The 12,899-nt window shown below is 35.5% G+C and overlaps 1 protein-coding gene across 1 annotated transcript; it reads right to left on the bottom strand.

Annotated features, from left to right (window-relative positions):
- Positions 1-1,061: 1,061 nt before the first annotated feature.
- LOC133328345 (uncharacterized) lies at positions 1,062-1,810 on the bottom strand. Its single transcript, XM_061536914.1, has 3 exons — positions 1,547-1,810; positions 1,322-1,489; positions 1,062-1,232 (listed from the first exon to the last, which is right to left on the bottom strand). Exons 1-3 carry the CDS (start codon positions 1,808-1,810, stop codon positions 1,062-1,064), a joined length of 603 nt encoding a protein of 200 aa, XP_061392898.1.
- Between the last annotated feature and the right edge of the window lie 11,089 nt (positions 1,811-12,899).

Genomic DNA, 12,899 nt, shown 5'->3' with positions numbered 1-12,899 from the left:
TTAAAAATATTCTTTACTGATTCTGAACCCTATGGAACCTTAAAAAAATATTCCTTAAAGATTTTGAGTCTTATACGACTTTGAAAAAAATATTTTTATGGAATCATTGAAGAGTTCTGCGACCTATGGGACCTTTAACAAATAATCATTAGTGATTCCGAGCCCTACCTTAAGAATATTCTTTAATGATTCCAAACCCTATGAAACCTTTAAAAATATATTCATTAAAAATTAATAGTCTTGAAAAATATTTTTCAAAAAATCCACGCCTTGTGGAGTCTTAAAAAAAATATTTTACAAAAATTCAATTCAATTTATGCATTTTTATACCCTTCACCACACTGTGGTACAGGGTATTATGTCTTTGTGCATATGTTTGTAACAGGCAAAAGGAATCGAGATAGACCCATGGTTCCTTTTGAGAATATGCATAGAATCACTTTCTGAGGCGATTTACGCATGTCCGTCTGTCCGTCCGTCCATGTATTTTTGTGAACAAAGTACAGGTCGCATTTATGATCCGATTTGGATGGAATTTGGCACAGTTCACTTATTTGGCCCAAGAACGAACCCTATTGACATTGGAGAAAATCGGTTCAGATTTAGATATAGCTCCCATATATAGTTTCGTCTGATTTTATGTAAATGGTTCACCAAACTCCCAATATTTGTCCCATTTGGACAAAATTTTGCACAGAGTACTGAATTAGGTCCAGACTGATTCCTGAGAAGTTTTTTTTTTTAATCGGCTCAGATTTAGATATAGTTTCGTCCGATTTTATGTAAATGATGCACCAAACTCCCATTCCATCTCAATGGTCCTCCAAAGATTCTATGTATGTTCTATCTACAGGATATTGGATATTGAAGGATATTAACAACTCTTGTATGTATCCAAGGTGGTGAAGGTCCCGTCCGACTTTTGAATTTTCCTTACTGGTTTTTCTCTGAAGATCTTTCACAAATCCAAATTTTATTTTACAGCTGAAACTCTAATTTTATTACACTTTAATATATTTCATATTTTCTGAATATTTTAATAACCCTTTCCAAAATTCTGATTATTTAACTTTAAAAAATTCCCCGTGAATTTCGAAGCAACCCTCTATGGGACGTTTGACATTGTTCTCATCGTAGGCAATGTAATGTATAACCAGTTTGTGCTGGCCATCCATTTTAACGGGAAATTCTATAATGGTGTCGACCTCAAAGGTGCGATGGCGAAGAACGTGCTAGAAGGAAATAAAAAAAAAATAGGATTACAATTATTTCAAAAATCCAACAACAAATTAAAAAACAAAAAATCTCCATTCAAACTTACCATATATACATTGAAGCATTTACGATCCTCCTCCAATATGTTCTTGGTCCATAGACGATAGTACAGATTTTTCTCATCATAAAATATGTCACAGAAATTATTGAAAAACATGGAGAAGGGAGTGGGTTGCCAAGCACCGCGTACATATTTTAACAGCTCTACACGGTTCTGAAATTGTAATTTTTTTATTTTTAAAATAATGTAAATTAAAGAATACCACTTTACCTCAATCCGATCGGTCGGCTGAACTCCTTCCCAAAGACACTTCACCTCTCCAGAAATTGTAATACTGCCTTCATTGAATTGAAACTGCAAATTTGATGTATCGAATAGATCGTGGACTCCATGGACATTTTCCATATCAGCACATTCATCGAAAATTTCATCATTTTCGAATACAAATTCATATTTTGTACCAACTGCAGCTACCAAGGAAATGGAAACCAGAATCAATACCGCGGGCAATGTAATCCATAGGGAAGGAGACATTTTGAAACTATTTGAATTTTTGGATTGTGGATTATTATTTAAATAGGAAAACAAGTCTATAATTTATTTACTATTTGTTGAAAAATATTCATATCAAATACGAAATCATTTATTATTGCATATGAAAATTATTTGAAACGGAAATAGAATAAACATTTATTTATTTTTCTCAAAACCCTATAATTTTAGATTTGTTATTTGTTTTAATTTTACCACAGAATTGCATGTTGAGGGGACAACTGTTAATAGTTGCTAAACATCGATTTGTCAAAACAAATATGTTTGAACTCATTGTGACCTTCGGAGATGGGAAGGTGAAATGATTTTTAAAAGAGGATATTAAAAAAATGATAATAATTTTCTCAGGGTGAAGGAGGCCTCTTAGCTATTCTCTTGAAAGCTATTCTCTGTATAGAATATTGTCTATAAAATGAAAACATAGTAATAAGTCTCATATCCGTAGAAGAACTTTGGAAGTGTATTATATTTATATGAGACCTCCAGTGGACTCCTCTATCTGTAATAGTTTTCTGGAAGTGTTTATACCCTTCACCACACTGTGGTACAGGGTATTATGTCTTTGTGCATATGTTTGTAACAGGCAAAAGGAAACGAGATAGACACATGGTTCCTTTTGAGGATATGCTTAGAATCACTGTTTAAGTCGATTTATGCATGTCCGTCCGTCTGTCCGTCTGTCCACGTTAAATTGTAAACAAAGTACAGGTCGCATTTATGATCCGATTTGGATGAAATTTGGCACAGGTCACTTAATTAGCCAAAGGACGAACCCTATTGAAATGGGGAAAAATCGGTTCAGATTTAGATATAGCTCCCATATATATTTTCATCTGATTTAAGGAAAATGGCGCACCAAAGTACCTATATATCTTTCGAATTGCACGAAATTTGGCACAGCGTATGGAATTAAGTCTAGAGTGATGTGTGCCAAGTTTCGTGAATTTTACATAGCGTACTGAATTAAGTGCAGAATGATGTGTGTTAAGATTCGTAAAAATCGGTTCAGATTTAGATATAGCTCCCATATATACTTTCGTCCGATTTTATAGAAATGGTGAACCAAAGTCCATAAATATCTTTCGATTTGCACGAAATTTTACATGGCGTACTAAATTGCGCCAGGTGCTAAGTTTCGTGAAGATCGGTTCAAATTTAGATATAGCTTCGTTCGATTTTAGGTAAATTATACACCAAACTTTCAAAATTTATTTCTATTGAAACATTTTGCAGGGGGTATTATAATAGGTCCACATTGATGTATACGAAGTTTTGTGAAAATCGGTTTAGATTTGGTGCACCAAGCTCCCAAGGATTGTCCGATTAATACAAAATTTGGAATAACGTGTTGAGATAGATCCATAATAACGTATACGACGTTTTGTGAAAACCAGTTCAGATTTATATAGAGCTCTCATATATAGTTTCGTCCAATTTAGGTAAATGGTGCACCGAGGAGCCTACGTCTGTTCCATATACACGAGATAAAAGTGCTGCAGCATACCAGACGCTATATGCCACGGTTGCTCAATTAGGTCCAGATTTGCATATAGCTCTATAACCATTATTTTGCTCTATTTCATACAAAGGATAACCAAAAGAGTTCGATTGACATACAATTTTTCATAGATTTCAGAATGGTATGTGGATGGGTTTTTAATTGGTTCAAATATCTATGTATATCACACATTTATTTTCACCACATTCCATTTCAATGGCCCTCTAAAGATTATATGTCTGTTCTATCTACAGGATATTGTATTTATTAGCATCTCTTGTATGTATCCAAAGTGGTGAAGGGTATCATATAGTCGGATCCGTCCGATTTTTGAACTTTCCTTACTGGTTTCTATGTACAGAAGCCCTTGAAGGGTCTGCTATACATTGGAGCTCATTTGATGACTCCTCGCTATATGTAGCAGAACTATTGAAGACCGTTTGCTAAATATATGTGATCTCTTGAAGAATTTACTATCAATAGAAAATCTCTTGAAGGCTCTTATATATAGAAGAGCCATTAAATTACCACTTGTGCATGAAAGACTTCCTGAATGATATTTTATATATAGAAGGTGCCTTGAAGCCTTTCATGATTGAGGATTTCTCAGCATCCATTTCTACAAGAAAGGGATGCTGCAAAGATATACTGTTAAAAAAATCTTTCAAGTGTCGCTTATGGGCGAAGAATTTTATTGACGTGAATATTTATTTTTTTTTTTAACACCAAAAATTGGCTTGCATTTCAGGGACTTTTAGACTTGGATTAAATAGTAGCGGTGAAAAGGATACGGTATAGAGTGTATACCATCAGAATAGCAATCAATCGGCTGAAGAATAATAAAGCAGCAGGTGCCGAGGGGTTACAAGCCGAACTATTCACAAGCAGCATGCACCAGCTGATTAGTACAATTTGGCTAGAAGAATGCATGCTCAATGATTGGATTGGAACCTCAGCATCATGTGTCCCGTGCACAAAAAAGGAGACAAGACGATATGTGCCAACTATAGTGGAATAAGTCTCCTTCTCATCGCAAATAAAGTGTTATCCAGTGTGCTGTGTGAACGATTGAAGCCAGTGGTCAATGACATTATTGGACCATACCAATACGGCTTCAGTTCTGGCAAATCCACCATTGACCAGATTTTCACTCTGCGCCAATTCTTGGAAAAGACCCACAAAAAACACATCGACACATACCACCAATTTGTCGACTATAGAGTCGCATTCGACAGCCCTATCCGTTCAGAGGTGTTTAAAGCCATGTCTGCGTTCGACATTCCTGCAAAATTAATACGGCTATGCAGGATAACTTTAAGTGGCACAAGGCCAGCAGTTAAAGTCGGAAAGGGCCTCTCGTAGCTTTTAAAACCAAACGAGGATTCGACAAGGTGATAGTTTGTCATTTGACGTTTTTAACATCCTACTGGAAAAGGTCATACGAGAGGCAAAAGTGAACAGAAATGGCACTCTGTACAGCAAACAACACACGTTACTCGCCTACGCCGATGACATCGACATAATGGGTCGAACATTGCGAGCGGTAACATCCACCTTTGAACAAATTGAAAAGGAGTCTGCCAAAGTGGGTCTGGCAGTAAACGGCGAGAAGACCAAGCTGATGGTATCAACGCGTAAGACGTCCAGTAGACTCGGACAAACTGTGGAACGTGAGAACTACGCTTCGAGGTAGTTAAAGATTTTATATACCTTGGTACCGCCATAAATAAAACGAATGACATTAGTTTTGAAATTCGGAGAAGGATTGTGATGGCCAACCGATGCTATTATGGTCTGAGCAAATAACTCAAAAGCAAGGCCACCTCCTGCCAGACCAAACTCACACTTTATGGGACGCTGATAATACCCGCGCTGTTATATGGATCTGAAGCATGGGTACTTGCGCAAACAGATGAGGCAGCTCTTGGAGTGTTTGAGAGAAAAATGATCCGAAAGATCTATGGGCCGAACTGCGTTGACGGTGAATATCGCCGTCGAATAAACCATGAGTTGTGCCAGCTATTCTCGGACATCGACATTGTTAGACGTATTGAGCTGCAGTGACTACGTTGGCTAGGTCATGTTGTGAAAATGGATAAAGATGCCCCAGTCCAGAAGGCATATTAAAGCGAACCAGCTGATGGTTCACGCAGAAGGGGGAAGGCCACGAATACGATGGAAAGATCAAGTCAAAGACAACATTGCCGAAAATGGTCTTTCCAATTGGAAAAACTGCGCAAAAGACCGACGCGCCTGGAAATCTTTTCTAAGCTCGGCTTATGGAACGAAAGTTCTGTCACAAGCCAGCTAACTCAACATAACACAAAAAAGTGGGGACTTTTCAAAATATTTTTTTAGGGACCACATATAGGAGTGGACTGTTTAAATATTATTCGAGGCCACAAATAGGCATTGACTTTTTAATATTTTTTTCAAGGACCGTAAATAGGCGTGGACTTTTTTGACATTGTTTCAAGGCCAACAAAGGGGTGGACCTTTTTAACATTTTCAAGGACAACCCATCGGCCTGGATTTTTGAAAATATTTTTTAAGAAGCCACACATCGTCGTGGATTTTTTTAAAGATTTTTTTCAAGGACCCGATGTCGACGTGTATTGTTTTAAATATTTTTTTGGGTCACAAATAGCCGCGGACTTTTTTAAAGGGATTGAGTTTAAAAAAATATATATTTTTTAGGCATAGATTTTTTAAAATATTTTGTTTTCAAGAGCCAAATATTGCAAAGGTATAATGGCTTTGTGTGGCCCAATAGTTCGTAACGATTTAGACATGTGTGCCCATCTATACGTCCATATGTCCATTATAATTTGTAAACACAAAGGCCACAGTTATGGCTCAATCGAAATCATGAAATTTTCTGAAAGTTAGAGAATAAAGGTGTTAGGGTGTTATATGGTAGGCCCCACCTATCATACTGCTCCAATCACTGGTTTTAATCTTATTATTTATTAAAAAAAATATTTCGATAAATTCAGAATCTCATAACAAATTCCCTACATGAGTAGTTAGCATACAGTTTGATAGCCACTTCATCGAAAAATGTTTGGTGTGCAGTGGCAAGACTATGTGTTTAGTCAAGACACAAACCAATATCATTCACAATAGTAGGCATTGCCACAACACACATTTTACTATGTTGGAAAAGAAACAAGAACAATAAACATTACTCCAACTATTGTGATTGAAATACACCGTCGTGTATAATTCAAAGAAATAGTGTAAATTTTGCTCGAATTTTTTAATGTTTTAATGTTAGAAATATATTTAATTTTGCCAATTAAATAAATATTACATTTCGATTTTAAATATTTTTATGCCCTCAGCCTAGTGGCTAATGAGTGTATATACCGTAATATGTATCATCGAAATATTGGTTCTAGACCCCATGTTTCTTTGGACCAAATCCCTTTGTGTGTCTGGTTGTTGCGCAAACTATAGGCTGAGTGTATATATCTGTCGGCAACACAGACTTACACTTTTTACTCGTTTTTGTCCTCCATTATTATTTATTTTTGAATGCGAATTTTCCTAGAGATGTAATGGAAAAATGAAAACTCAATTTATTTTTTTTTCAAAAACTCAATTATGTTTTATTTATTTTTGTTTTAATAATTTATTGTAATAATAATTCCTAAAAGATTATCTTTTTATTATTGACACTACCACTTAATTAATTTATAATTAATTATTATTTTTAATTTGGATATGCAAGCAATAACCCAGTAAGCAGTGTAAGGAAAATATTATTGTAGCATAAAATTGAGACGTGGATATTGACCTGGTCAATAATACAATAAAAGTGTATGATTCAATAAATTAGAAAATAATAATAATCTTAGTATAAATTTTTTGGCCCTTAAAGATTTTTATTTAAAAAATCCTAAAAAATTATTATTTAAAAAACCAAGCCTTTTTGGGCCTCAAATTTACGATTTAATTTGGGATTAAAAAATTGTTATTTAAAAACCCAAACCTTTATTGGGACTTAAAAATAATTATTTTAGGCCTTTAAAAAAATACAATATTTAAAAATCCATCTTCATCTGTCTTCAAAAATTCAATTCTATTAATTTGATCCCCACACTAAATGTTCGCTGGTTTATTTCACATCGGTAGGGAAAGAGGGATTTTTTTTCTATAAAAAAAGAATGAAAGAGGAATTATTATCTCTAGGAAAAATTTGGCTTCAATTGACTAGTGGTTTTTTGAGTGGATTTTTTTCAGCAGAAAAAATACATTGATGTAAGCGAAAGCTTCACCATAGATTTACAAGGAAAATACCAGTAAGGAAAGTAGTAAAGTCGGGCGGGCCGACTATATGATACTCTTCACCACTTTGGGTATATTCAACAGATGACTCCTAACAGACGTCGCATTTTTAAAGGTAAAATGAAATTGGACCCCTAAACATGTCATTCTGCAACCGATACTAAATTTTTAATTTGGTCAGATATAGAAGCTATATCTAAATCTGGACCGATTTTCAGGAAACTTGACACACATCATTTTAGACCTAATACATTACGGTGTGCCAAATTTCGTGGAAATCGAAAGATAAATAGGGACTTTAGTACACCATTTACATTAAATCGGACGAAAATATATATGGGAGCTATATCTAAATCTGGACCGATGTTCAGGTAACTTAACACACATCATTCCACACCTAATTCATTATGCTGTGCCAAATTTCGTGCAAATCGAAAGATATATAGGGACTTTGGTGCACCATTTGCATTAAATCGGACGAAAATATATATGGGAGCTATATCTAAATCTGACTCGATTTTCTCGAAACTTGACACACGTCATTCTAGACTCAATTCAGTAGGCTATGCAAAATTTCGTGCAAATCGAATGATATATAGGGACTTTGGTGACCCATTTACATAAAATCGGACGAAACTATATATGGGAGCTATATCTAAATCTGAACGGATTTTCTTCAATTTCAATAGGGTTCGTTCTTGGATCAAATAAGTGAACTGTGCCAAATTTCATCCAAATCGGATCATAAATTTGACCTGCACTTTGTTTACAATTTAACATCTACAGATGGACAGACGGATGGACGGACATGCATAAATCGACTCAGAAAGTGATTCTATGTATATTCCTATAAGGTACCATGTGTCTATCTCGTTTCCTTTTGCCTGTTACAAACATATGCACAAAGACATAATACCCGGTACCACAGTGTGGTGAAGGGTATAACAATAAAATTGAATGTCACACAGAGCGTATTATTGCTGTCATAATTCATACGCCATCGATTAGGTCTGACGTTTTTTCTCCAAAGAAAACCAGGTAATTTAAGGGATAAAGCCCCAACTCAGATCCGTTAAAAACATATCTCTACTAGTCTAAGGATTTTTTAAAGGAAAATACACCTCAGCTGGCCTAAAGACTTTTTCTAAATCGGAAAATGCATCTTAACTGCGTTGTCCTATTGATTTCGGTTAGGATTATTTTGTACAAAAAAGTGCCTAATCTGGACTTGTTTCTATACACAAAAAATCTTATTATTATCATTATATAAACATTTTTCGTTAGATTTATTAATGAAGACCCAGAGAGCGTATAATTGCTGTCATAACTCATACGCCGTAGATACGAGTACCTCAGCTGTCTTGCTGAATTTTTGTTTTTCTAAAGAAAAAATCATTCCTGTGCGTTGTCAGGGTATTATAGCTTTGTGCAGCCCCAAAAGTTTGTAACGCCGCGAAATATTGGTCCTAGACCTTTAAGTATACCGATCGTCACATCTCGACTAGCTGAGTCGATCTAGACATGTGTGTCCGTCCGTCTGTCCATTATAATTTGTAAACACGATACAGGTCACAGTTATGGACCAATCTTCACGAAATTTTGCATGTAGGATGGGTTCTGGCCAATGAAGACCCCTATTTTTTGGGGAAAGATCAGTTAATATTTAGGGGATGAAATGGACCAAAAACTTTATTTTTGTCGGCCGCAATTATGGCCCAAACATCGCGAATTTTTGCATGGAGAAGGGGATCGGGCCAGAGAATAAGCATGCATGATTTGATAAAGATCGGTCAATATTTAGCGGGTGAAATGGACCCAGACTTTTGTGTGAAAAATGACAAAATTTGTATTCTACAGCGTATATATTTACTCCTGAGGGACCTGGACCCAAAAAGTTTATATTATATCCAAGAGGAGTGGTTGACCTTTAAATTGATACCAATTATATTGTCGTATGTACTCGGATGTGGGAGTTACACTTAAATATGAACAGGTGCTTACGTATTTATATATTATTTAGTAACCCATCACCACACTAGAGGGCTGAAATATGGCGCTGATTGCTTAAAATTTTCCATGAGAATCCAGGTATGGTCAACGACAACGTCTATAATTTTCGGTGATGATCTGATAATAATATTGGGATGTAGTGGACCGAAAACTTTATTTTTTGTGTTTTTTCGAATCGATCTATAGAACACATGCCGAACGTCACAACAGAACCCACAGTGAATCTGGAATCTGGACAAGTGTTTAGAAGGGCTGTACTGAATATTGGGAATATCCGGAAAATATGTCAGTGTAAGGAAGAGGTGCTTTTGACCTCTAATCGGGCAAGATTGTGCAACTATTACGAAATATTGCCCATATTCGGAATAAAAATCCGCAGAAAGTTATAGTTCCGTGGTAGTTGTGTAGGGTATCGTATGGTCGGTCCCGTCCGACTATACTGCTCCGCTCACTGGTTTCTATATAGGAATTGAGCTAGACTTGGTAAAGATAATAGGTTTTGCAAATATTGGTTCAAAACGTCGTCAGTAAGTGAGGTTTTTTTCTCATAAAAATCATTCGTCACTAACTTTGGAATATTTTTCTAAAGGAAAAAATCTGTCCTCAGTAACTGAGAAATCTTTCATCAAGGCTTTTTTATATTATTTTTTAATAAATCCAAATCTATGCACTTGTTTTTCATCCATCTATTGTTTACTGGATTATTGCTTTACATAAATCCATTCACACGTTTTTTTGTATTTCCATAATATAAAATTATTAAATCTTTTCTTTGTTTTCACTTTTTTCTGCTTCTTCTTCCTTTTGTAGTTTTAATTTAGATTTATGTCTATATCAGTGTTTAATCATAACACATATTTTATAGTAATAGTCTTGTTGCTGTTATATATATTTTTTTCTGTTTTTATTATTAAATAGTTTATTACACTTAATTTTTAATGTAATGTGTAATATTGTACAGACGTCTATAGATATATAAATATTATTTCTGTATATCCATATATATATTTTATACAGTGATATGCTGTGAAATGAGGAGATTATAGTAATTCCATTAGTATTTTGCAAAGTTTTCATTTAATTCATACGATATATAAATGGATTTATATGTAAGTATGTATGTAGGTATTTACAGATAGTTATGCTCAATTAATTTATTTGATTCATGTTGTTTTTTTTGTACAAAAATTTATTTACATATTGTATTGATTAGTAATATATACAAAATATTGATTTGAATGTATTGGGGAGGGGGGGGTGGGAATATGGTGTGAAATTGGAATGAGTTAATTTTTTTAAAGTTCCACAATGGATGTAATTTTAAATCCTGGGTTACGATTCTCTTTTCACAAAGTCTTCCATTTTTTTTATTTTTACAAATTGAAACTTTTAGTGATAAAGGATTTTCAAATTCCAGCCCGCCCAGTTTAACACCATTTTTAGGTATTTAATTTATTTTATAACACATTTGTATGTATGTTGGGGTGTATTTATGTAAATATATATTACAGGAAGGCACATTTTTATTATGTATATATTATAATATTTTATTTCTAACGGGTTTCAGTAAGTAAACGTTATATTGCTGTTGGAATAAATACTTTAAATATACATATTTAAAAAAAGATTACAAATACAAATTGAAATTGAATAAAAAACAGTGTATTACTAATTTAAATAAATTAAGAGATGTTGTTCTTTCATAAAAAATAAATAAATAAAATAAAAATAAATAAATAAAATATTCGAATTTATTCAATAGGTACCTGGGAGCGTATTATAGCTGTCATAACTTATACCTGGGTGGCGTAGGGGATGATAGATACCAAGCAACGGCTCTGAATGGCTTTAACATGGCGAAGCCCAGGCTTATCTTATTCCCTCTTTCATCTCAATTGTGGACACTGACCTCCCCGCGGTGCCACCTGGGGAGCTATTCTCATCACCCGATGAAATAGTGAGCTAACATGTGCCGCGAGTTCACCCATAAGAACTATAAAAAAAAATGGGTTGAGGCGTCGGGTTAGTTGCCCACTCTCGGAAAACCCAACCTACTATGAAAAAGCAAAGAAAAAGAAAACCATACCCCCCCTAATGTTGACGACCCCCGCAAACGTATAAAGGACCACGATCTGCGAATCTGCACTTGGAATGTGCGCACGTTGTACAGAACAGGGGCAGTGTTCGCTTTGGCGGATATACTCAAGAAGTACAAAGCCGATATTATTGCCTTACAGGAAATGCGATGGAAAGGGACAGGCGTAAGTAAATCAGACGATTACGCCCTGTATTATAGCTGCCATGAAACGAGACATGAATTTGGCTGCGGATTTATGGTTAACAGGAGAATAAAAGACCTTGTCTCCAGATTCACTCCAGTAGATGAGCGAATTGCTATAATTCGTATAAAAGCGAATTTCTTTTACATCAGTCTAATTTGCGCCCATGCTCCGACCGAAGAAAAAGATGAACAGACCAAAGACATATTTTACGAGCGCCTAGAAACAGCATATGACCGTTGCCCTGGCCACGACATTAAAATTCTGCTAGGAGATTTTAATGCAAAAATCGGAAGGGAAAATATCTTTGGCCCCACCGTCGGAATATTCAGCCTTCATGAAGAAACATCCGACAACGGCATGAGGTTGATTGACTTCGCGGCAGCAAAAAACATGGTAGTTAGCAGCACCAGATTCAAGCATCTCGATATACACAAGGCCACCTGGCTTTCTCCTGATCAAGTAACGAGAAATCAAATTGATCATGTTGTGATAGACGGAAGGCATCGATCCGAGGAGCGAATATCGATTCGGACCATTACCTTGTGGCAGCCAAGGTACGCACCCGTCTTAATGTTGCAGCAAAGGTGCGATCTAATACAATACGGAAACTCGACGTCGAAAAGCTGCAAACACAACAGGTAGCCGAGGCCTACTCCGCTCAACTTACCCACCTGCTTGAAGAAAGCACTTCTTATCCCGATAATAGTATAGAAGCACAATGGCAAAGAATTGCCCACTCCCTACAAACTGCAGCAAAAAGAACAATTGGGTACCAAAAACCACCACCAAGGAACCCATGGTACGATCAGGAGTGTCGTAATGCTACTGATGTGAAAAACGCAGCGTATAGGGCAACCCTGCAGACAGTACAACACGTAACGTGATGGAGAATTATCGGGAGAAAAGGAGAGAGGAGAAACGTGTTTTCAGAAAAAAGAAGAAAAAACAAGAAAAACGTGAGCGTGAGCAAATCGAGATGTACAGGAGTCAG

The sequence above is a fragment of the Musca vetustissima genome, unplaced genomic scaffold (genome assembly GCF_032173495.1).
Source record: "Musca vetustissima isolate MV318-11 ecotype Yass unplaced genomic scaffold, APGP_CSIRO_Mvet_v1 utg66315, whole genome shotgun sequence".
NCBI classification, from domain to species: Eukaryota; Metazoa; Arthropoda; class Insecta; order Diptera; family Muscidae; genus Musca; species Musca vetustissima.
This window is presented reverse-complemented; position numbering and strand designations above follow the sequence as displayed.

What these genes read in the sequence shown, in the direction of transcription:
- LOC133328345 (XM_061536914.1), bottom strand. Translation starts at nt 1,810, where the DNA reads ATGTCTCCTTCCCTATGGATTACATTGCCCGCGGTATTGATTCTGGTT. An exon ending in AGCCGACCGATCGGATTGAG is followed by an intron (nt 1,490 to 1,546) that starts GTAAAGTGGTAT and finishes TTACAATTTCAG; the next exon opens with AACCGTGTAGAGCTGTTAAA. An exon ending in AATGCTTCAATGTATATATG is followed by an intron (nt 1,233 to 1,321) that starts GTAAGTTTGAAT and finishes ATTTCCTTCTAG; the next exon opens with CACGTTCTTCGCCATCGCAC.